Source organism: Pholis gunnellus, assembly GCF_910591455.1.
Source record: "Pholis gunnellus genome assembly, chromosome: 23".
Lineage (NCBI taxonomy): Eukaryota > Metazoa > Chordata > Actinopteri > Perciformes > Pholidae > Pholis > Pholis gunnellus.
The window spans coordinates 16287150-16313848 of NC_136550.1; the positions used below are offsets into that span (position 1 = coordinate 16287150).

The window sequence follows — 26699 nt, forward strand, 5'->3', positions numbered from 1 at the left end:
CTTATTTTTTAAATAATGACTTTAACAGCTCAGGGATGTTCAACCTGTTTGTGCACTTTGTGAAGATGTGTTGCTCTGTGAATGTGCACTGTCAGTTCAGGGTTGGAAATTAATGCTTTTTTGTTTTTTGTATCCGATTCATCGATTAATCAAACAAATAATCGACAGATTAATCGATTATTAAAATAATCGTTAGTTGCAGCCCTAGTTTACTTTCAGTTTCGCATGGGACAAAGTTCTGCTTTTGTTTGACCTTCCCCCCAAGTTTCCTTCCCACCAACTTATATCACTTGCTCTGAGAGTCAAATAATGACTTGGATGGGTTTACATTGAAGTTAGTGGAAAGCGATGCGCCTCCCATACAGATACTAAAGGGCTCCTTCGTCTGTATCAGACAGTGATGTATTACAGGAAACATGGGTAATTAAAAAATACAGAAATTCAACCTTGGAGGTTTTCAAATAACAGCAACAGCAATATATGGATAACGGCTGTGTGTCGTGTGTGTTTGAGGCTAATACCTGGCCGGCTGTAATTCTGGGGGGAACGGCAGGGGGTGTAGCGTCCATAGCCCCCCAGGGAGCTGTTAGAGCTGGGGCTGGAGGGCCTCCGCTGACGGGGTGACTTCTCCCCATCGCCCTGGACAAACAAATACAATTAAAAAACGTCAGCTCTTTCTAATGAGAAACAGACATTACATCACTAATCACAGTATCAGATAGGAATGTGAGTGTGGCACAATAAGTCATGTGTAGTTCAGTAAGTACAATCATTTCTTGGGTGTAATGTAAATTAAGAGAGAGTATTATGTTTCATATGTGTTTATGAGGAGGAAGTGTTCATTGTAGTTCAAATTTAGGTTATTTATCACCAGCTACATTTTTAGGCAGTAGATCCAGTGGACCGCCAGTAGGTGTCAGTGTTGCGACATGAGCAGTGTCTACAACGGAGAGCCACAGGGAAGTCTCGCGTGAATACGGGAGAGGATGAGAATCTCTGTGTACATGATGGAAGCAGAAAACGCTGTGGAGTGACTGTATATCTAAACGCATACTTTTATATTTTGCTGAACATTTTCATTAAATGTGTAGCACCAAATTGAGCCTGTGTGACATCATTCTGTGCACCGCTAGATGAGCATGAATCCATCTCTAATATATTCCTAATGAGAGGGATCAATCATGTTGCGCAAGGCAAGCAATAGATCGAAGAAATATAAGGCTAAAGCCAAGATATCGAGGTCAGGGGAAGTATGCATTTTGGTATGTCCAGGAGCAGATCAGGTTGATTCAACACATGGATCAACAAAGCTTTTGTTGTAATATATGTGCCAAACAAGGCAAGGCAAGGCAAGGCAAGTTTATTTGTATAGCACATTTCAACAACAAGGTAATTCAAAGTGCTTCACATAAAACCATTAAAAGCATCAAAACATAAAGGCAAAAGTAAAGGAGATTTAAAAACAGTTAAGAACATCTGGTTCAATTAAAGGCAGCAGCAAACAGAAAAGTCTTCAATCTTGATAGGAGCTGAGGGTCTCAGCAGACCTGCAGCTTTCTGGGACTTTGTTCCAGATATGTGGAGCAGAAAACCTGAACGCTGCTTCTCCATGTTTAGTTGTGACTCTGGGAACAGAAAGTAGACCAGTCCCAGACGACCTAAGGGGTCGGGATGGTTCATAAGGTAGCAGCAGATCAGAGATGTATTTTGGCCCTAAACCATTCAGTGCTTTATAAACCAACAGCAGCATTTTAAAGTCAATTCTTCGTTGGACAGGAAGCCAGTGCAAAGACCTCAGAACTGGAGTGATGTGATCCACTTTCTTGGTCTTAGTGAGGACTCGAGCTGCAGCGTTCTGATTGACCTTTTACAGAGACCTGTAAACACACCGTTACAGGAGTCCAGTCTACTGAAGATAAATGAATGGACAAGTTTTTCCAAATCCTGTTGAGACATAAGTCCTCTAATCCTTGATATATTCTTCAGGTGATAGTACGCTGATGTTGTAATTGTCTTGATATGGCTGTTCAGGTTGAGGTCTGAATCCATAACTACACCTAGATTTCTGGCTTGGTTTGTGGTTTTTAACATCAGTGATTGAAGCTTCGTGCTTGGTACCAAAAACAATGACTTCTGTTTTATCTTTGTTTAATTGAAGAAAATTCTGCCACATCCAGTTGTTGATTTGTTCAATGCATTCACCCAGCCCTTGTATGGGATTATAGTCCCCTGGTGATATAGTTATGTAGACTTGTGTGTCGTCTGCATAATCATGATAACACACTTTGTTGTTTTCCATAATCTGAGCTAGTGGAAGCATGTAGATGTTGAACAGAAGAGGCCCCAGTATTGAACCTTGGGGAACACCACATGTCATTTTAGTCAGCTCTGATGTGTAATTAGCTACAGACACAAAGTATTCTCTGTCCTTTAAGTAGGATTCAAACCAGCTGAGTGCTGTGCCAGAGAGGCCCACCCAGATTGTTAGTCTTTCTAGTAGTATGTCATGGTCGACCGTGTCAAATGCAGCACTGAGATCTAGTAATACTAAGACTGAAGTTCTGCCATTGTCTGTGTTGAAGTGGATGTTGAAAACCTTAACAAGAGCAGTTTCAGTACTGTGGTGCTGTCGAAAGCCTGACTGGAAGACATCAAAACAGTTATTTAAGGCCAAGAAGTTGTTCAGCTGTTGAAAAAACGCTTTATCAATTATTTTACTTAAAAATGGGAGGTTTGATATTGGTCTATAATTTTTCATCGTTGCAGAGTCTAAATTAGCCTTCTTTAGGAGTGGTTTAATAACTGCAGTTTTAGGGCTTGTGGGAAGACACCTGAGGGAAGGGATGTGTTTACAATTTGTAAAAGATCAGTGGTCATGCAGTTGGAAATATTTTTGAAAAAGTGTGTTGGTAGAATATCCAAGCAGCAGGAGGATGATTTCAGATGTTGTATAATGTCTTCTAGGCTTCTAAGGTCGATTGAATTAAATGGTGTCATATATTTGAATGGATGTTATTTAGAGATGGGGACATCAAATATCCTGTGGTTGGTGTGGAGGCACTGACTGCATGTCTAATTTTCTGAATTTTGTCAGTAAAAAAGGAGGCAAATTGATTGCGTGCCCAGGTGAATTGGAGCTCAGCAGCTACTGACACTGGAGGGTTTGTTAGCCTGTCGACGGTAGCAAATAAGGCGCGTGTATTGTTATTGTTTTTGGTTATGATGTCAGAGAAGGACTGCCTTGCATTTCTAAGTTCCAAATTATAATTGCGAAGTCTCTCTTATAGATGTCACAATGAACCTGGAGATTTGTTTTTCGCCACCTGCGCTCAGCTTTCCAACACTCTCCAAGAAGATCTTTGCTTACCCGAGACAACCTTCACTTTAGTGGGTGCAATGGCATCAATAACATTTTTTACTTTAGAATTGAAGCTATCTACAAGCTCATTGACTGAGCTGCAAGAGAGAGCTGGTGTGGAGGAGAACTTCTGAATAAATAGTTCACTGGTGTTTTCAGAGATGTAACGCTTTGCCACAACCTCAGTTTGGACAGAAATTAAGGCACAAAAATATGAATAGAAAAATGTTCCAAGTGTTGATCATTATCAGTGATGTACAGTCAGCAGTGAGCTTAAAAACACTGATCGTTAAAGTCTCATGTTTACTTAAAAAAACGTTTCACTTGTTTTATTTGCCAATTTCAAGTCTTATGATAATAAATCATGAAATTCAAACTGATTTCAACCTGAATATTAGCTGACTAATACATGGCTAACTCTGGTCCTTATCTAGAGGGCCCATTCACCCAAACTACCGAAACACATTTTCTCACTTACCTCTAGTGCTGTCTAACCATGCTGATAGTTTTAGTTTTAGTTGTCCAGGCCTTTATATATGTCCCTCTGAGATTTTGGCATCCATCTCCAATACAGTGTCGGTGAATGGAATTTCCTTTGTGATGCTCAAAGCACTGAAAATTTAGTTTTCATAATTCAATATGAATGCTTCTTTCATGGCTGTTCCTGTTACTCTGGATTATCAACAAGTTGCACCATATCTTGAGTAGAAATTAGTTAAAATGACTCACAGTTAGGTAAATATCAACTATTTATATATTTTTATCATTTCGATGAAATCACCCTTTCAACTCGACCCCTATTGTAACAGGAAGCTATTGGCAAAGCTTCAGCATTGTAACAGCACCCTGTCAGGAATACACTGCTTTTCTATAAGGAAATCAGTGACATCTTGGCTTTTTTTTCCAATTCTCAAGATGTTTTGATAGCTAGCTAGTTATGTAAGAAATTATAACCCGATTCTTAAGTGATCTCAATGCTCTCATTGGTCCTTTGGTTCTCCAACTTGGCTGATGTTGTACCAGAACAATGTGAATGACTAAACAAACCTGAGATGTGGGCGATGATTGAGCTGCTTTAATTAAAACAGCATCATCTGTATGTATCTAAAACCTATATCAAACCTTTAAGAGCTCTGCATTCCCCTGAGAAAGCTCTTAATTCAAACATGCAACAGGCACACACACACAGACAGAAAGGCGCTGTACACTGATGAAGGGTGTGTGACGTCCACAGTGAGACACAGTGCATCATATTACCTCAGTAGGGGTAGGAGAAAGCAGCTGGGGGGACTGCAAATGAAGAGGGGGGAGAGAAGCCAATGATTAGGACAAACTCATATGTGAGGTTATATGAGTCAACCATCCACACAGGAGATCGATCAATCAATGTCACTGAGTCAGTGGAAGGATGATCTGAATGAAGTGCTATGAGACTGTGACTGCACTGCAAAGGAACGGCTGTTTGTGAGAGCATGGTGTTGATGAATGACTGATACTGACTTTACTGTCAGGGGGGGATACAACTTTAACTGTACCAAGTTGATTTTTGTCACTGGATTAGAGAGGTGTGAAGTTAGAAAGAAGTGAAAGACTGTGAGCCGGTCTACCTCTCCGTAGTGCCTCTCCTCAGAAGGGTAGCTGACGTATGGAGAGTAGGACAGCATGTCAGGCCTGTCTATGTTATAGATGGCCTTGGTCTTTGGGAGGGCTGCCAGGTCCTTGTAGTCCAGCCTCTCCTCTCCTAGTTTGGCCTGGCAGCAGAGACAAGAAAGCTTTCATCATTTATCCATCATCTCAAGGTATTAATATGTTTTATTTAGCAAAGATGTAAACAGACTGCTGCTGCCCCTGGTGGTGAGTAGAGGTGGTGCAGTCTTACGTAGATGACTCTGCTGGGAGAGCCTGAGGCGCTGGATGCTGGGACTGAAGTTATGCTCTCAGATGAAGTCCGGGTCACCTGAAACATACACACACACTCAGTTATTTTCAAATATATTGGATACATTAATTGTTCTGACATTTAAGGTCATGCTTTGTGTGAAAAGATATTTGGTTATTTTCCTTTAAGCAACCACATTAAACTCTCTTCAGCGCTGCATGTACAGTAGTTAATTAGTTAGATATTGTTTTCTGCATGAATTTATCACATTTTCTTTTATATTTCTTAATTAACCGATTGACATGTTTTATTTTCATTGTTGGTACATTTTGTTAACCAAAGAGCACATTTTATTTCCATTTTGTGCAAACAGCACATAAGTATCACACAGTGATGCTATTAGTGCACGATCAGCACCAATCACAGTTATTGTTAAAGCACACAAGTTGAGAACAGAGTGGACTTTCCTCTTCAGAACAAATTAAATATTGGTAGTTTTTATCATCTTGCATGATCATCAGTTTAGTGTTCGTCAAGTTGTGCGAGTGTCAGACTCTTCAGATATAGATCAAACATGGTACAGATGCAGACTGACACACATCACTCCTCTCTACTTCCTCATTAAATCCCTGTACATGCACAGACTGATGAGCAGAATGTTACAGCTTCATCAGTCACGTAGCTCTCAGAGGTCTTTACAGCTTCTGGTCAACATGAAGCAAATATAGTAGTATGGTGTCAACAGTTAAGAACAACCCATTCAGCAGATGGTTGTGGGTTGAGTGGGGTGCAGGGTGGGTGCAGGGACGTTCACGAGCACCAACCTGCTGCTCAGGGATGTCATTGAGCTGTATCCGGACCTGCTTCTGGGAAGGACAGGGGTTAAGATGAGGAATGAGGATGGGAGACGTGTCTCTGAGGCTGAAGGGCTGCTGATGTAACAGTAAAACAATGTAATTTGTCCTGAACTGAACCCCTCCTCTTCTTCATTGTGATTGGTCACATCCTCCCTGTACTGATTTGTCTATGACAAGTTCAACTTGACAACCAGGTTGAACTTGTCATAGTTACTAAAACCAACCAACTATTTTGTTAAATATTTCCAATACTTTGATTTACAACTGCTTGCAATACTGGTCTAATACTATTTCTATGGTGTCCAGAATCCAGAGGAAAGTGTCAAAAGATTTATGAAAAGGGTCTTAATACTCCCCAAAAGCTACATTTCTTGGTAGTTACAGTATTGTATTCTTGTTGGCTACAGTATAACAGTATACAGTATTTTGCACTTTGAAAACTTTCCGTTTTCATTCAGCCCCCCAGACTATGACTGTGGTTGAATAGATCTGTTTTGTACAAACAAAGACATTTTAGACAAACAGCAGGCATTGACCTTTGGCTGCTTACTGATCCAGATTAGAAAACAAGAATGCCAAAGATGTCTGTAAAGTTGCTGAGTAATTAAAAGTTTTAGTGCTAATGAGGGAGGTCAAAGACAACATCAGAAAGTATTTTTACATTCTTAGTCTTTAATTTTAACTACTAAAATGTACAGCTGCACAATAAAAAAAACAACAACAGTATCTCAAATCTTCCCACATGGCATCCAATGGATCTACTTTGTTTCTATTTGAGGATGTGTAAGAAATAGCCTTGAGCATCTTATCTCTTTTGACAAGTATAGAGTAATGGCTCGGCCGTCTTTCCCACCCACCTTACTCTTCTCCTCCTGCTTGGCTGCTTGTCTGCATGGTGGATGCCAGATAGAAGATCCTGAAGATGCAGAGACAAAAACAGGAGCTGTCAGATTGTTTCCAACTTTTCAGACATGTCCATTTACGTTGTCACTAGGGACGACAATGGTAGTTGGTTGAACTATCTCAGCAACTTTAGAATGAGTTTAGACAGCCATGATCCTCTTTCAGCTGTCAGGGGGAAATGGAGCCCTTCAGACTCCGACAGAACACCACTGACTAACCAGTATACTGACTAGGGTATGGTAGTTATTAAATTGTATTATATATTAAACTATTATACTACAACTACAACATTGGTCGTGGGTATGGTATGTTTACTGTTTACATTGTAATTTTGAGTCAAATTGTTCTTTCTATTTGTTTTCTATGGTCATTTTATATACTTTCTTTATATTTATCTATGTACCTGTTTTTATTTCTGAATCTCTCCTCTGGGTTCAATAAAAGCTTGTCTTATAACATTTTCAGAATTCCCTGAATTTTCATCTGGTGCCATCTTCAGGTCAAAATGTCACCAAGACTTTTATGACTGAATACCTATAAAAGTAATGACATGTATTTATCCTCAGCTGTAGCCTACTTTGTGTACGGGCCAATTAGTAATTATTAATTAGTAAATATTAGCTTAACATCATTGTCCTTGTCGAGACTTCTTTCTAGTTGTTTGTGTAATATTTTTCTTGCCCCCCGTTTATTTGCTTGTTCTGTTTTCAGTTGTGTGGTTACTGTAGCTAGCTTTATACAACTATTTTTCTGTTGCAAATAAAACTATTTTACATTCTGGCATTAGAAAAGAAAGTACACATTGATTAAAAAAGTGATATGCACTGCTGACATTGATTCAAGATGAAATTTTCTGTTGCATTTTTTTTCATAGTAATGGTTTCAGAAATATTTTCCTCACCACTACATCAATTCACCCCACAGTGACAAGTAGCAGCTCAATAAGAGTTGAAGTGAATGGAGCTCAAATGTTAGTGCCACAGCAGCAGTAAATAACATCTCGATGAGTGTGGTAGAAATCCTTTTCCAAACGGCTGGCCCAGTCCATGAGGAACAAGGAGATCCATAATACATTGGGTTTAAACTGTGACTTGGTGAGAGAGAGGAAATAGAGACTAAAGACAGCTGTTGACAGTTTAGGGACAGGAATAAAAGATTGAAGAAAAAGGTGATAAATAAATGATGTCACCATTAGAACTTTGGCTCTTCTTTAGCTTCTTATTCTCTAACAATAGACAGTCATGTGCTTTAGGATTGAATCCTTTGTGGTCAGGCAGAAACAGAAGGCCAACCTGCTCTGACATTTGGAGTTATAGGTTGCTTAAAGATCTTTAAGATAGAAAACAGATTTTGAAGGTATTTGTCGCAAGTCCCCAAAACTGATTTTACCTTGTAGGTACATTTCTTCTCCCTCTGCAAACATCTGCTCACAGCGGGCACAGCGGGCACATGTGGGGTGGTAGTGCTTCTCTCCAGCCTGTTGAGCATTAAACAAGGACAGGTTATGACCATGTAACACACTTTATTGGTTTTGGTTACTTTAGGGGAATTGTTAATTAAGTATTGCTCTTTGATAAAGTTGGAGGACTCACAACAGAAATAACGTCAAAGCAGAAGAGCCCAGATATCCTGACTTTTAGTACATATGAAAAACAGTGTCCTACACTTCCCATAATGCAACTCAATAGCATATTGTCATCAGGCATTCCCTAAATTTTTTTCCCCTTCTTTTCCTGGCAGAAGTTGTCTTCTGTAGATGAGGGATCCATATATTCCACACAATCATCTACTCGCTCACTGTTAACCTATCTGCCTGTGGATGTTTAGGAGTCATGGCAATATGATGTATCGGCATAATCTGGCTCAAGTACAGTCTTGATAATGAAAACCAACCAATGCAGCACAGATAAAATAAAAAACGAAGACAGTCTTAGTGGATTTCACAGCTGAGTGCTGTCACCTGTCCCTCACAGTTCATAATGGAACACCTATGTGTACATACACTTACTCTCTGCATGTCTAAGGGCACACTTTTAGAAAAATAGAAAAATGCTGATGAATAAATAATTAGCCCCGGTAGCATTGTCTCTTGTCTAATTAGCATTGCTTGATTGAAGTGCCACCATCTGCAAACGACAACAAAGAAGAGGTTGTGTTTTCTCATTTAGCCACAGGGTGGAGCACTGGTGCTGAGTAAGGAGCCCTACAGATGCATTCAGTGCAGAGAAAAATGCGAGTGTAACATGAGTGTGATTTGAGTATGATTAATTTACTTGTGACTGATCAGTATTCATCAAAAGCAAAGACAAAATCCAAGGAACATATACTAAACAGTAACAGCTTTAGTATTAATGGTGAAATTGTCCATTAACACTTCAACTCAAATTGTCCAAAGCCTCCTGCCTTCCTAATAAACTTAAACAGTGAGTAGGCAGCGGCAGAGCATGTGTTTAGCGTGGTGATATTACATGGCTTGACATTTAGAAGCTAATGGGGGAGATATGTTATCCAGATCTTGAGTTAGAATCCACAAGTCCGTGTGAGGGGTCATCATGGTGGGGATGGTTGGTCTGTGATATTGCTTTAAAGTTATCTTGTGAATTGTTCCTGGGCTCGTGAAACCACAGGACCACTGGGATAAAGAGGTCTTCAGGGGTCCAAGTGGTCCTCTGAGACCCAAACTGGGCCCCGAACTTGGCTGGTCAAAAATGCTGCTGGCAGTGTTGGTGTTAGCTCTCTTCTATTGGTAATTATTTGGGTCCATTCAGATTTGCTCTGACTGTCCTTTGGTTCCTCTGGATCAAGTCTCTTTGTTTCGAAAAGTTATTTAGTTTATGCATGCATGTCGAGTGTGGGTAGGTTTTCCATGGGTCCATATCAGCTTGGGTCTAGCACTTTGGACCCATGAAGGCCTCTACTACTGGGAGCAGTTAAGCAGTTTCAGTGCCTTGTTCAACGGCACTTCAGTAGTAGTTGCTATGGCTTTTCTTGACTAGATTTTTCAATCTCGGATTGAAACTGGCATTCTTTAGTCAAAAACCTAATATTCTTGGCAAAATCACCTCCTTTTTAACAAGTCATTCAGTCTGTAAGTAATCCAAATACTATTTCACTTGTTCAGTGGTGATTTTTTTCAATGCTAGAACCTTATTCTGTCTTGTATTCAAAACATTATTGGAATCAAGTAGAATGATCTGACTCTGTTTTCTTGTTTAGAACACGTTTGGTTTATGGACTAAATAATGAACTAAACGACTCATGATGGATACTTTTTGTCTCTCTTTTTCTCTTCTTGCAAAACAATCCTCTGATGTCTGCTGATCTCTGCCTCCCAAAGGCATCCCATCTGCCTCAACAGCGGCCTGATTACTCACAATCCCTCTGAGATCCCTTCACTTTGCTGCGTCATCTCAATATGGAACCACACCAGCAAACAGGCAGTCGACACCCTATTTCTTGGTCAACACCCTGCTTAATGCTTATCTGGACATAATTGGCAGCAGATGGAGAGAGGAAGCAACCAGAGACATGTAGAACTGATGAGCAGGGAGACTCCAAGTCCAGGTATTATTGGGAGAAAAACTGGCAGCATGTTGTGGACGCCATGCCAAAAGCTCATATTTGAACTGAACTGAAACAGATAAGATAGACGGAGAACTTGAGAAAACAGAAGGTTGAGTTAAAAGGCTGGAACTGGATCGAAATCCAAACACCGAAAGCATGAGAGGGCCGGAAAAGAGATAGCAAATCCTTCCTTTCTCACAATCCAAGGCTGCATGAGGGGGAAATGATCCTATTCAATGTCCTGTGGGACTGATTGGTCAAGGAAGAGAAGAGGGGAGATGAACTTAAAAGCTGATCATTGGAAGGTTTACTTAGGAATGGTAACTCTGGCTGACCAGCTGTAGCTGGATTTGGCTTGTGGCTGAGACTCCTGCAGGGCTTAGGAGTTTTGAAACAGCTGTGGTAAAGAGCTGGAAGAGATCATAGCAGCCAAGTGGTGAAAGGGCAGGTGAGGTTGCTACCTCCTTACTTACCCTTTTACATACTGACCATCTGCTTTATCAAAATGACGCTCTCTCTAATAACCTGTCCTATCATCATCTAGCAATCGCAGAAACAGTTAGGGGAGAGAGATGAAGAGGAGAATAAACTATAGGACCACATAGTTAGGTATACACATGATAGTGTGACACAATACTGTAGGAAATGGAAGTGGATGATGTCATCTACACACAAACACACACTCTGCTGTTCTTATGTTCCCGTTGCTCTCTAGACACTGGAACCGGATAGGTGTTTATGAAAGGAGAGCATGGGAGAGACCGCCATGTGAAGAGAGAAAAGAGAGAACTTGAGAGACAGCGGTTGTTGTTTGTCCCCATAGTGCTGCTCTGTTGTCCCGAGGTCACAGCAGGAGCTTCCGAGACCCCCTGTCTAAAAGCTTTCTTCTCCTCCTCCTCTCATCTCTCTCTCCGCCCAAGGAGAGTATCCCATGTCCCATCCCTCCATCACCACTGAACAACAGACTGCTTCACTAGAACCACATTCCCCTGCACTGATTTCTACCTGCCTCTCAAATGGACTCTTTCTCAACCACTCTGGTAAAATCTGTCTTCTTTTTAAAACAAAATATCTGAAACCATCTCACCCCAATGTCAGATATTTGGCCCCATTTCACAGTCCGTTGGTTGACAGTAATTAGGTCACACAAGGCATATTTACAGTGAAGCTCTGTCTTTCTCCTCGTCTCTTTATAAAGTCTACTGATTGCAAAAGGCCCACAAACTGAACTGGGTCTTACACAAGCATGCAGTACAATGACACACATTGAGTCATGTGACTGGTTGACAGTGAAAACCTGGGTATTACGTGTCAAACAACATTTAACGCTGACATTTCCAAAGGGACGCGAGTGGAGTGTGTAATCTGTCCTGTAGCTGACGATTTTTAGAACAGGAAGCTGTCTGGCTTTATTTTAGGCACACAGAGACAGACCTGAGAGTGAGGGACAATGAATGGATGACCTGCCTGAGGGGGGAGGACAGTGAACAGGGAGAGGTAAAATGTGTGTGTGTGTGTGTGTGTTCAGTAGCGAGTGAGGTCAAAGCCATAAACCCAGAGCCAAAAAGAGAGAGAGAGACAGAGACAGACAGACAGACAGAGAGAGAGAGAAAGAGAGAAGCTGGTTGATCCCTGTGGACTGACACACAGCAGGCTGCAGAGGGACAAATGCATAATCTCTGCATAGGTGACATTTCTTTACTGATGATGTCAAAGCAGAAAAACTCTAAAGTTACACGTGAAAAGGAGCTGTTCCCAGATCTGTACATACACAGCTATTCCAAAAGCATTTCTCATGGTACTGCATAAGCAGTGCATAAGATCTGGTGAAATTTGAATGATCGCTTTGGGGAAATAGGGTCAATGCTGGAATCTGTTCAGTGGAAATATGAGAAGTATGAAGAATGTAAAATAACAGGATACATTATGCTAAATAATGAGAGTAAAATGCAGAAAGAACAACTAATATTTCCACTGGTTCACCTCCCAGTTCTCTAAAAAGAGACTTTTACTTCCAGATGGCTAAAATGATATCTCCCACTTTGCAAATCTATTATCTGAGACTTGTACTGTCTGTTTAAACTGTTTATAAAGAGGAGTACTTAATAGTAATAGTTAGTCAACTTTGACACGTAAAATCAGTGAAAAGCCCCTTTATTGTACATTCATAGAGATGCTCTCACTGTTATATGTTGAATATTGCACAGTAGTATTAATAGTGTGTACTTGTCTTTCAACCAATGTAGGTTGTACTGTGTAGAATACACAGAAATATATTCATAATAATCTATTCATGAATCCATCGTTACTTTATCTTTTCACCTATTTCTGACATTTCTTTTTCCACACCTCACCTGTTTATCCATCTAGAGAGATTGTTTATGATGTGTTTGACGGACAAAGTGGACGTTGAACCATTAACTCAATGCTAACAGCTACCACAGAGAATTTCTACTGTACTGTTACCTCCAGCACTTTTCCAGTGATGTACTTTTTGCAGCTCTCACACTGGATCCCAAACATGGCGTGGTAGTCCATCTCACAGAAAGGGATTCCATCCCTGATAGAACAACACAGGACAAGTCATCAGATCAGAGACAGCACAGAGCATCAGATACAGTCCACACCTGTCAGGAGACAGCTCAGAGACTTAGGGCAGGTGCTGGCTGGAGCTCTAGCATTGCTAGAAAAATGTGAATACATTCTGTCAAAATATACATTGGTTTTCTGGATTGTCTAAGCAGCATCTACTGTGAAACGGTGAGAGAGAACAACATTTTATTTCCTATAAAGTTCCTTTTCCTTTATTTAAATACTGCACGGGTACAAGAAACTATGTCACACAATGCCATTAAATGCTAAATAAATGGCAATTAATTGAAGGAGAAAAGACAAAAGGTAGACAGTAGAGATAAATACTCAAATAAATCTAATCTTTCCCGAAACCTAAAACTAACCACATGCTAGACATATATATATATATATTAGTGCTGGGCAACGATTACAATTTTTAATCGCGATTAATCGCATTGTTATGCGCAAAGTTCAATAGTGAATTCAAAAGTAGTGTATTGCGCACTTTTATTTTACAAGTACTGCTGTATGAACAAAAGGGCAATTAACTTTATCTTCATGTGTGTAATAGATGCAATTTGAAATATACACCTTGAAAACTGCAAACCTATCTACTTATCTTACCTATCTACAAAAACACATTAAAAACTCGACAATATGTATTTTAATATTGTCACTGTTGTAGGTTGTTTCAAGAGCATGAAAACGGAAGTGCTTTTACTTTGAAGAGACAGGAAGTAGCGTGTTATTGACACTAACAATATTGATGCTATGTAGAATGCCACATGTCGGGTGCAAGAGCGCGTTGAACACTGTTATAATACTGCAGTTCAAACAGTAAAGTATTCCGTTCAAACGTGACGTGTCTTGGTCCTCACTAGAAGCTCCACTTCACAACAGTCACGAGACGATCCTGTAACGAGACGATCGCGCGCGCGCGCGCGTGTGTGTGTGTGTGTGTGTGTGTGAGACAAGAGTGAACGACGGTGACGGAGTGTAGGGAGGGGTTCCGGATCCGGGGGGAAGAATGATGTGACGCCACACAAACACAGCTGTTCACTGCTTGCTACCTGGTTCTTGTGTTAAAAATGTCCGCTTAATAATAAAAAAAAAAACCTGCGTTAACGCGCGATAATATAATTGTCGGCATTAATTAATGCGCTAACGCGATAATAACACGTTAACTTGCCCAGCACTAATATATATATATATTTATATATAAAAGATAAAGTGTTTTTACATTGAATCTCAGTCTCTACTTGAGCAAAGATGACATTTTTGTGACCAAATAAAAATATCGTTAGGTGATAGTAAGTATCGTGACATCCAATACTAACCATTTGATATCAGCTTAACATACAGAATCCCTTTGCATGGAGGTAATATTGTTTATGAAGTAGTTATAGCACTGTATACAGCAGCCAGACTGACTTACTTGCTGATGTACTCGGCATTGAGCACCTTGTTGCAGACTTTACATTTGAAGCAGCCCAGGTGCCAGTGCTTTTCCAGCGCTACAAGAGACTGTTCATTCTTAAACTCCTTCCCACAGCCGCAGCAGTCTGCAGGGAGACATTTTGATGTACTAAGAGTGGAAAGACTTAACACCATTTAAGGGAACAGAAAATTATGATAATGAGCAGTTTGAAAAAAATAATAGTTTGAAGGGTACAAAGGAGAGACAATCACAGAGAGATAGAAACATAAACAAAGTACTGACTGTGGACAGCCTGTATGGGTGCAGGGCTGTTGGCAGCGAGAGGCTGGGTACACTTTTGGCAGATACACTCCTTCCCATTAAATGTCACTCGGTCGCCGGCCGGGAACGGCTGTCTGCAAACAGAAAACAGAACATCAGGACAGCAGTAGGGGGCTTTGGGTTGTACTTCCCAAAGCATACAAAGTCATTCTAAGCCACTGCAACCATATTTAGATCATCGTCAGCCGCAACTGTTTTAGGTGGCTCAGCAGCTTTATGAGGCAGGGTGAGCAAGTTTCATTGCAGACAGATTATTACAATCTTCCCACACCTGAAGGAGTCCTATGATACATGAAGTAAAAACACAAATAATATACTGACGACTAGATGTGATTTTTTTATCATAAGGCATGGACATATAACGGACATTTTTAGTAATAGGATCAGAATGTTTCAACAAGCTTAATAGGACCATCGCCTGTATTTTAGAAATTTAGAGTTCAAGTGTCTAAATACCAGAGAATGTTTTTTAGCTTTTTTTTCTTGCATGTATTTTAGTATGTCATATACAGCACAGTTTGACTTGAATTTTATTTCATTTTCATTTGATTAATTCTGCATTTATTAGTCTTTTTTATATTAATTTAATTTACTTTTTCAATCAGAAAACATTTATGAGAATAATAATAATAATAATATTTACATTTTATATAGCGCTTTTCTAAGTACCCAAAGACGCTTTACATAGGTCAAACAAAACGAACAAAAAAAGTGACAGAGGAGCAAACAAACAAACAAACAGAACATTTTTGGTAAAAAAAAAGAACTGGAGAATGGGTCATGTAGTGGAGGGTACGGTGCAGGGGTTAGCAGGAAGGCGAGTTTGAAGAGGTGGGTTTTGAGGGCTTGTTTGAATGATGATAGGGAGGGAGCCTCATGGATGTGGATGGGGAGGGCGTTCCAGAGGGGGGGTGCAGCAGCTGAGAAGGCCCTGTCACCCCAGGTCCGGTTCTTGGTCCTGATGGTCTTAAGAGCGTTTGCACCGGCGGACCTGAGGCAACGGGTTGGGGCGTGGAGGGGGAGGAGGTCTGAAAGGTAGGGAGGGGCCAGCTTGTTAAGGGCTTTGTAGGTGGTGAGCAATATTTTAAAGTCTATTGTGTATTTGACCGGGAGCCAGTGGAGGTTGCGAATAATTACCTATCATGTGTATAAGTTGTTAAAACCCTAAAAATGTTTGCTTGTAACAACACATTCTCATCGGCCTCTTCATCAGAGTTTTAGTGAACTGAATTTGCATTTGTATTAAGTGTGGATATCCCTGTTTGCAAAGGTTTGTGCACCTTTGGTCTAGCACTACGTGTAATAAACATCAGAGCACCGTGGTTAACGGTGTGCATGTCTGTATGTGATGTCTGTTGCTGTTCAGGAGTACCCAAAGGAACAGAGAGAAGATTCTTCTTCCCTCAAAATAAAAGCAGGACTCAAGATATTAGCAAATCAATGTCAGCACAGGGATAAGTAGGGTAAGATCTGATTTCTTAGAATTTGTTCACCATTGTTCTTTCTGTTTTTGTTTTTGGTATCTTTAGCGACTTCCAGTGGTGTATAAAGTACCCAAAAGCCATACTTGAGTAAAAGTAAAGATACCTTACTGGAAAACGACTCCAGTAAAAGTGAAAGTCACCTATTAAAATACTAGTTGAGTAAAAGTCTTAAAGTATCTGATATTTACTGTACTTAAGTATCAAAAGTAATTTTCTGATATTAATGTACTTAAGTATTGAAAGTAAAAGTACAAGTAAATGCTGTTAATAAAAAAGCAAAGGGTCAGAATTTTGAGAATTAGGAAGTTTATTCTTTTAAGTGCTGTGGCCACCATGACCAAGGACAAGGAGTTGTGTTGAAAATAATTGGGTTGGCTGTGATTCATCCAGGAGCAACAATGTTCAACATCATATATTGTACATAAGTATACTTTTGCATCTACTATAAACTATGGGCCTGATTTGAACACAACAGGCAAAGGTTTTGCTCAAACTGAATCTGCAATTGGTCGACTGCTACCATCATAACTCGATCTGATCATCCACAAAATGACTCAAATATCAAAACATGATGAATACTAAAGTATTACAAATCGTAATGCGGCGCTCTCACGGATTCTGTCAATCATATGGTGTGGTGGCTAGCTAACGTTCAGTTAGCTAACGTTAGCCAACTAGTACTGCAGTGATTATAGCTATGATGACTCAAATCAACAACATCTCACAACTGTCAACACTTCCTCAGCTCACTAACTCGCTAGTGATCTGTCTACTACACTAATTGTCTCATTTGATTTATGATAGCTAGCGAACGTTAGCCTAACATACACCATGTATAGCTAAATTAGAAGATCAGACACCTGTCTCCCCCCCCCTCCCCCGCCAAAGATATACTCCAATCCTGTGGGAAACACTGCTAGATATCTTAACAGGTTTATGATAATTATGATAACTAAACATTAACGTTGCGGCTCATGGGATTCATCTTAATTTACCCCAATGTGTTCCCTGTGGTTGGATGGGGAGTTTTTGAATGCCAATATTTCAGTAGCTTCGGGTAAGCATAAGAGGCACTTCATCCGGTAAGAAGAATCTTTCACTCCAACATAAGAAAACATTTCTCGCAAATATGGCCACGGTGTTGGTCTTCGTCACCACCGTCGTTTTGTTGCGGGAGCAGCAGGTGCTTCCATTTCTGCTTCCATCATGAAATCAGTCATCGTAGAGTGGAATTCTACTCATGTAGTCGCTCTCTAGCGAGCATCCTGGGCATCACTGGGAATCAAAAAAACGCGGCTTTGAGAGCACTTGTTTGCAGTTGCGCATTAACATGATTAACCAATGGTTTAACTTGCAAGCTAGGTCCACTGATTCGCCAAACCTGCTTGCTTGCAGTCTGTGTTCCACCACAGTCCCCGACGTTGGTCTCATGATTCATTTTTTTTTCTAAAGATAGATTTTATTTTGTAGCGAGTAACGAAGGTTTCAGGGGAAATGTATCGGAGTCAAAGTATCAGTTTTCTTTGCAAAATGTAGTGAAGTAAAAGTAAAAGTCAACAGAAGTATAAATAGTAAAGTAAAGTACAGATATCCAAAAAAACAACTTAAGTACAGTAACGAAGTATTTCTACTTCGTTACTATACACCACTGGCTACTTCCAATTCATTTAGTGTTGTACAATGTTTAAAGCAGATTACAAAAAACAAAAAAACCTCTTTCTTAGAAAGTGCAGAGAGGTAAATAAAAGTGTCACCTGCAGAATGTAAACACATTTGTCACATTTTGAGACCAAGATTTAAGTGCTTCAGCCTGCACATATTTTGTTCTTCCCAATAAATAGTGTGCTTCCAACTTTGTGTCTTGTGTTTGTCCCTTTCCTGTTTCAACATGCCAAAAACCACAAAGCCCGCTCCTTAAAGAAATGGTTTTCCAGGTTTGGTGTGGAAGAATTTAACTGCCTTGTACAGAACCCTCACCTCAATCCACCGAACACCTTTGAGATGAGCTGCGATCCAGTCCTTATCATAAGTGTTGGACCTCATTAATGCTCTTTTGGCTGGATGGGAGCATATCCCTGCAGCCAGGTTCAACATCTGGTAGAAAGGCTTTCCAACAGGGTGTCATAGAAGCAGATTAATGCCCATGATTCTGGAATGAGGTGTTCAACGATCAGTGTGACCAAGTTCCCAGTGTTGAGAGCTTATCTTTTTTATGAGACAAAGGTATCTACTTTTTTTACAGGGTTTTCTTGAAGGCCACATCTAGTAGGCAATTGAAGAAGTGCACATTAAGGCACATTGACACTAGCTGCAACATTGAGACATGGAAGTTGCTGCTAAAAAAATGTCAAATTAATTAATTGATTCATCGTATTCACCAGCCAAATGCCTTTAGAGACAAATGCCATTATACTGTGAAGAGGGATATTACCAACACAATGAAACAATGTTAATGTCTCCTGGATGTTTGCACATGCTGCTCCAACACAGCTGCTTTCACAAGTACCAAAGGAGTGATGATGCCTTGGCAGAGCAGGGCTCTGACTGGCTGCCACATGCTGCTTCCTACAGCTTGTAAATGTGATATTAGAGCTGATGTCACACTGTCACATCCAGCTTCTGAGAGAAGAATACATCCAGGCAGACTGGGCTGAGATTTTAGCTTATTCATGTATAAACAGTAAAAAAAGTCATTTTTTTAAGGTTGACATATTTAAAGAAATTTAAATATATTTTAAAGTCTCACTTACAGTATATATTGGCCACCATCAGTTTGACATGTTGGACATGATGTTCAACAACTATCGGATAATTTGTTCATAATTTAATATTTTAATCTAGTGATAGTGCTATTGTCAAGTCAAACTACCTGCAAAACTAATGACAATCCCATCAACCTCAGCTGTATCTTGTGTTTACTGGTAACTATGAAATTGTTGCATTCTAACATGCTAAACTAAGTCATGTTAGCAGTAAATCAGCAATAGATGACGTGCGTGACACCATAGAGTATTTGGTCCGCAGATAAAATAAGAACATCTACGGGGCAGCACACAGACTTATGCAGAGGAAGATCCTAAAATGTGCCTATTTAGTGTGGCATACTTTAAAAAAAAACTTTTAAACTTAAAATGATAAAGAAAACCCCTCTGGTCTTTACAGCAGAACACATTCGATAAACAATACTTCATCGTACCTTGTTACATGATCTTTAGTTTATTTCATCAGTGTCAGGTTTGTTGATTCTGCACAAATATGTGTTGGTTCCATTAACTATTGTATTTGTTTGTATAATTATTTACTTGAAACTGAGCAAGTGCAGATGGAATCTTTACGGAAAACCTCAGTGTATCAGAGTTGATGAACGTACGGTGAAATACAGCCAGAGTGTATGTAGTGAGACAGGCAGGTGAATTGTGAAGCAGCACTTTGCATGCAGACAGGCAGAAACACAGACAGTTTCAAACAGAGCTGGATTACTCTTGATGAATTATCTATGATCAACAATGAGACCATGAGACACTCACACAGCTGAGGGCAGCATTTGCTCTTTTTCTCTCAGACCTATTTTTATATTACACACAATAAGCCAGTGTGCTGCCACAAAAGCGATGTTTGTTATAAGAGGAGCACAGAAGTTTAATGATTACATTACAAACCTCAAACACCATACTGGAACATGCTGATCTGTTCAGTATGGGGATCACCGCGATATGATTGCACATGCACACACACATATATGTACTTGTAAATGATGATTGTGGTGCAATATTTTCCAATGAAATTTTTTTTTTGTATTTCAAATTTTTTGTTATTGGGAATTACAAGGAAGGGTCGGGCAACAAGCTGATGATGATACACATTTTGCATTAAAGTAAGACTATTAAATTCTGTCACATATATTTAATATTACGGTATATTTAATCGTATATTAATAGTTGGAGACCTGTAAGGACATAAAGACACCCTGGACACAGTGGGAAAAATTGTTCTTAACAAATGAATGTTAGGATTAATAGGCCGATAAATGTTATAACGGTTTAGCGTTAGAGTTTCCCTTAATGATATATGAATAAAAATAGTATATATATATATATAATATATAAACCTAATTTCAAGAGATATTACATGTTAATTTGTATGAAAGCTGAACAGGATGAAATGGGGATGTTTAAGTCCTGAGTCAAGTGCTAAAGGGATAGTTTGGTTCCTTTAAAGTAGACCAGCACCCCCATTGTTCTGCAAGGTAAAATTTAATGGAGTCTGGTAGCTTTGGCAAGAGCATAGATAACAGCTTCAGTTCCCTGCCGGACACATAGATCTGTCTCACGGCAAGGTAAACCTGTGAAAATGTTCTCAATATAGCGTACACTTAAACTGTTTTGAATTTTTTAGGTTGGTCTTTGCATTAAGTGGCTTCAATACATTTAGCTGATTTCCCCGTCCACAGCAGGACATTGCTTTGCTGCTTTGCCGGTACTCGTGTCTGTTTCTCCAAACTGGAGGCGTACCGACCACCGTCTACTGTAGGTAATACACTGTCTATGGATAAGTACCTCATACAACCACACTTTCAAATACCTGAACTATCAGTTCACAAAAGAATGTTACATCATGGTCAATTTAATAGGTGTTCTGGAGTTTTCAATCATCACATTCAGGTGATGGACTTTGCTCAGTTATCTTGGAATTGCAGATGTTCACATTTTCAAAGTTCATTGACACACGTCACTGTGTCACTGTTCACAGTAACAGGTCAGCTGTTGGTCGGGACCCAATATCAGCTGTAACCGCCATAATATACTTCATTCTCTGCTCAGGTAGACATTATTCTACTATATCTTTACAAAGCAGATCATAGCTGTTTTGTTAATGTTCAGAGTGGTAATTACAGCTTCTTTAAATATGGTTTTGGACTCTACTTCCCAGTTTCTTACTTGCAGGAAGCGCAGACGAAGCAGCGGGGGTGGTAAGTCTTTCCCAGGGCGGACACCACCTCCCCTTCAATGAAGTCCTGGCAGCTGAAGCAGCGAGTTCCATACATTCGCTGGTAGTCCAGAGTACAGATGTATTCTCCCTGCCGCACGAAGAATCCTCCCTGGGCCAGTTCACAACCACATACTGCAATAAGAGAGGACGAAGAGAGGGAGGGAGGGTGAAGGGGTATCGAAGAAGAGAGGGAAAAGAGAATGGGAAAAGAGAAGGATGGGAAAGAAGAAGAGTCAGACATAGTAGACAAAATTGATGAGACAATAAAAAGAAAATACCTTCCCCTGCAACATGAATGTCTTCAAGCTAATTTATAATCCAAATGTGTTTTATGAGTTAGAATACTTCTAAATCTCCTATTTATTTCTAAATCTCCTATTTATGTGGTCCATTATTAGCTCAATGCACCACTGTACCTAAGAACAGCTCCTACTGCTGCTAGCATGGCTGAACACTCTTAGATTCGTGGTCATATTGGTTGTTACCTTTAACCTTGTTTCCTTCAAAGATAATGGTATGGTATGTTTACTGTACTACATCAAACTGTACTATAATGTAGTGCAGTATAGTCAACAGTAAGCTATACTATACTGTAAAGTATACTGTACAACATTATCTTATACTACTGTACTAAAGTATACTATACTATACTTATGTACAGTTTACGAAGCTATGCTATGCTAAACTATATACTAAACTATACTACAGTAAGCTGTACTACACTGTACTAGAGTATACAAAACTAAAATGTACCATACTATACTGTTCTACAGTAAACTGTACTGTACTATATTAAACTGTCCTACAGTATACTATATACTACACTATATACTACAGTACAGTATTTACTGTAAATGTTAAATAGGCTTAATTTATATATATATTTCTACTCCTCCAACTACTCAAAGCAATTTACACTACATGCTACACAGTACTCTACTTCCTGCTTTCTTACAGTGCAGACGCTTTGCTGCTTGCTCTTGCCTCTGCTTACATTTTACTGCTAATGTTCTTGTTCAGTGTGGCTTTGTGGCACAAAGGCAGTAGAACTGCCTGTGCCAAAGCACACTGACTGTAATCCTGCGGGCTTATTGTTGGAATGCTTTTAAGCATTCCAACTATTGTTATCCTGTTTCTTTATTCTTCCTTATATTATTATATTTCTTCCGTACGTTTTTTGAAACGCTTCTGCTCCTTCATATTTTAAGCTACTGAAACCATTCAAATGGGTTTCTATGGAGAATATTTTCAAATAACCAACTTTCTGCTCCATAGAGACCAATGTTAAATCTTGCTGCAAAAACATCTTCCACAGAACTCGGTACCCCATTTCTACATCGCCAGTTTAGCCACATTTTTTACACTACAGACACAATTTTCACAGGATCTGTTGTTCAACTCATCCTTCCGCTCATGTATTGATATCGGAGCAATAGGAGCTACGGTTATGGGGTTTTTGAGGATTTGTTTGAGAGGTGTTTCACAGTTTTATCTCCATTAAAATGCTGCTGGCACACAGGTGTTTCTAATTAGGGATGTTTATAAACACACAGACTCACAGGCACATGTGCACATACACTCCTCTCTCTATCTATCTCTGTGTGTCTCTCTCATTCAGGTCTTAGATACTTTTAGAGGACTCCCCAGCCCCCCCCCCCCCCCCCCCACCCACACACACACCATTTCAAAATAAAAGCCCCACAGAATTAATTCTAACTGAAATGCTTGTGATGAAGCCTGTCATTTAATAACCTGTCTGTGTTTATCTAGCATTATGATTCTGTCTCCTCCCCCCCCCCCCACACCCTCCATTTCAAAATAAAAGCCCCAGAGAGTGAATTTAAACTGAAATGCTTGTGATGAAACCTGTCATTTAATAACCTCTGTTTATGTGTGTCAAACATTATGATTCTGTCTCCTCTCCCCCACCCAGTCCCACCCTTTCAAAATAAAAGCCTTATGGATTAATTGTATTTAAACATTAAGCATAAAATTAGGCTTTTTTGTTGAAATAATTAATGCTCTTACTAATACTGCAACAACTACTACTACGGCTGCTAATATTTCTAGTATTACTACTACTGCTACTACTACTACTTTTGCTATTATTACTGCTACTACTACTGCTACTGCTATTACTGCTACCATCAATATTATTACTACCACTACTGCTATTACTACCACTACTACTATTACTTATACTACAACTACTACTACTGCTATTCATGCTACTGCCAGTACTAATACTACTACATCTATTAGTAAGACTGCTACTAGTACTACTACCACTACTACTACTACTACTACTACTACTACTACTACTACTGTTATATTAAATACCACGACCACTACTATAGGTATTACTACAATTACTGATACTACTACTTCTACTACTTCTAATTATTAATACTTCTACTAGTAATAATACTTCTACTATAACTACAACTTTTGCTACCCACTACAAAAATCACGACTGCTACTACGAGTACTTATTCAAATGCTACTAGTACTTCTACTACTTATAATACTTCTACTACAACTACAACTTCTACTACTACTACTACTACTACTACAAATATCACTACTGCTGACATTTCTTTAAGCCACAAAAACCGTTCAAATATCAAAATGTTCAGCTCTTTCAGCAGAAGGGTGCTATATCTCTTCATGTTTCTAATCTTTAAACATTTTGAATTATTCAGCTTTTTGCAATCTTTTTTGAATGAGACATTAATGGAGATTGATGTTTTTTGAGATATCAATGGAGATTGATGTTTTTTGAGGTTGACTGGTTTTGGTATAAAGAGCATATGTTCGACAGGTAGTTTTGTTGAAAATCGCTTCTTAATAATCAGTCTGCTTCTAACACCAGGTGCGTCCTCACCATGGCAACCAGATACACACACGCACGCAGGCACGCTCTCTCTCTACACACGCACACAACTTGGAGATATTCAGTCATTTTTAGACCGTCTGTCTGTCTGTCTCACTCACTCACTGAGTACATAAACGTGTCTGTCTGTCTGTCTGTCTCACTCACTCAGTACATAAAACTGTCTGTCTGCCTGTCTCACTCACTCAGTCAGTATATATAACTGTCTGTCTGCCTGTCTCACTCACTCAGTCCATCTAACGGTCTGAGTCTGTCTGTCTGTCTGTCGGTCTGTCTCACTCACTCAGTACATAAAACTGTCTATCTGCCTGTCTCACTCACTCACTCAGTACATATAACTGTCTGTCTGCCTGTCTGTCTCTCTCTCACACTCACTCAGTCATCTAACTGTCTGTCTGCCTGTCTGTCTGACACTGTTGTGTCGTTGTGATTTGCTCTGTTAAAGAGCGTTAGTTGTGGGTTGTTCATTGTTATAAAGTAATGACCATGACTAGCGGTCTCTCTCAATACACACAAGAAAACTAGCTCCAAGGCTAACACCATTAACGGTGGACAATATATTTAACTGCATGTTGCAGACAGACAGCACTTGATCCGGCTTGGTGTGTGAAAAACTCACATGTACAGGAAATTGAAACCGTTATACAAGATTAAATTCAAGAGTATGGATCTTAAATGCAGAAAAGAGAGAAGCGACATCTCAATCGAACCGCAACGATACTACCGGTAACATCGGCCTGTGTAGCTATATATTGCGACGTCTTCGGGCAATAGAAGCCACACTGTCAAAATTTCTTGCGAAATTTTCTAGTTTTTCTTCTTGTTTTTCTTATTCAAATATATTCAGATATATCAGATATATCACTCTTCAATGTTTGAGTGAAGACGAATCCAGAAAGCTGTCGAGTTATTTGGGTTGTTAGCTAATGCTAACTAGCAGCTAAGCTAAGTAGCAGCAAGATGCCTCCCTTCTCCACGGACGACTACCACAAACTCCTGCAGAAGATTGCAGTCTTGGAAAGAAAAATCCACCGACTAGAAGTAAACGTGGAGGTAAATGGACTGTGTGGGAATGATACCACTTTATCATGGACTCAAAACATTGGACAAACGCAAGCGAAGACACAGCTAACAAGCACCACCAGGCCTACCAAGAAACAGGAGAGAGCAGATAATGTATCTTCAAATGGTAGTCCTCCCTGGAACTCTCTCGGTGCAAAGCCGAAGAGAAAATCATACCCTCAGGATGTGGGAGGACGACTAACAGGCAGAGCCCAGCGCCCTGAGATTTGTGATGCGACTGGCTGGCCTGCACTAGCACACAGGCAGAACTCCTCCTCAACCCCTGCACTCAGCCGGACAAAGCCAAGGACAGCTGAGAAAAGTAAAACCAGCAAAAAACCTCCACAACAACCAAGCCTACAACTTCAAAACAGATTTGCTCCATTGTCGCAGGACCCTAAACTTCCATCTGATGACCTGGATAAGCAGCTATCTTCTCAAAGCAGTGTAAGAACTGAGAGCAGGGAAAGCTAATGACTGGGCCTGAGACTCTGATTGTTGGTGACTATGCTGTAAAAGATGTCAGAACATTGTGCAGCAAGAATACCAAAATAATCTGCTTTCCGAAAGATATGGTCTCTAACATGAAATACAAAATCCTGGACATCCTGTGATATTGTGAAAATACAGTCTGAAGTTCTGAAGCAAGACATTATTGATCTGTTAAACACAGTCAGCTCTGTCAATGCTGAGGTGTTTATCAGTGGCCCTCTTCCACCAGTCAGAGGAGATGAAGGATTCAACAGGCTGTTAGCACTGAACAAATGGCTGTCAACTGCATGTACTGACAATTCACTACATTTTATCAACAAGTTCTAGCTTTTCTGGGAGCGCGGACATCTTTTTAAGGCACATGGAGTTTGCCTGAACAAGTCAGGGGTAAAACTGTTTACCTCAAACCTATTTTTATTCCTGCGTCATCTGTCTGTTCCTCCTGCCAAGGACAAGGGACAAGAGACAAGAGGAGTCTAGACAAGAGATAACCACACAGCATCGCCATGGAGACCTTACGGGAAGGATGCCCCCAACTAAGGAGTCTTTACCTCCCTCACCAGCACCTACTTACACCCCCCAGACTCCATCCAGGTCCCTTTCCTCTCTTCTCACACTCTCCCCATCCTCCCCCCATCTGGAGTTCACTGACCAGAATCAGAATCAGAACCGTTTATTGCCATGGTATGTTGAACATACAAGGAATTTGACATGACGGGAGGTGCATAACATTTAACAATCAACAACAATCAGTGCAAGGAGAAACATATTAAAATTTACAGAGAGATACCTCCAAATCTCAGGCCATGGTGCTCTGCCGGAAACCGGTGGATTGCTCCCTCAGGTGGGGACGGAGTGCCTTCCTCAAGCGAAGGAGTACTAGTA

At 40.0% G+C, this 26699-nt stretch overlaps 1 protein-coding gene across 1 annotated transcript in view; it reads right to left on the reverse strand.

The window, feature by feature from the left end:
- ablim2 (actin binding LIM protein family, member 2) overlaps window positions 1-26699 on the reverse strand; it is an 85958-nt gene that overhangs the window by 20670 nt on the left and 38589 nt on the right. The window contains exons 3-13 of the mRNA XM_079184724.1: window positions 21316-21499; window positions 14856-14968; window positions 14571-14697; window positions 13028-13121; window positions 8387-8474; window positions 6952-7010; window positions 6062-6103; window positions 5238-5315; window positions 4966-5109; window positions 4616-4648; window positions 522-639 (exon numbers count right to left, since the gene is read on the reverse strand). Coding sequence (XP_079040850.1) covers window positions 522-639; window positions 4616-4648; window positions 4966-5109; window positions 5238-5315; window positions 6062-6103; window positions 6952-7010; window positions 8387-8474; window positions 13028-13121; window positions 14571-14697; window positions 14856-14968; window positions 21316-21499 — 1080 coding nt within the window. The remainder of the gene's footprint in view (window positions 1-521; window positions 640-4615; window positions 4649-4965; window positions 5110-5237; window positions 5316-6061; window positions 6104-6951; window positions 7011-8386; window positions 8475-13027; window positions 13122-14570; window positions 14698-14855; window positions 14969-21315; window positions 21500-26699) is intronic.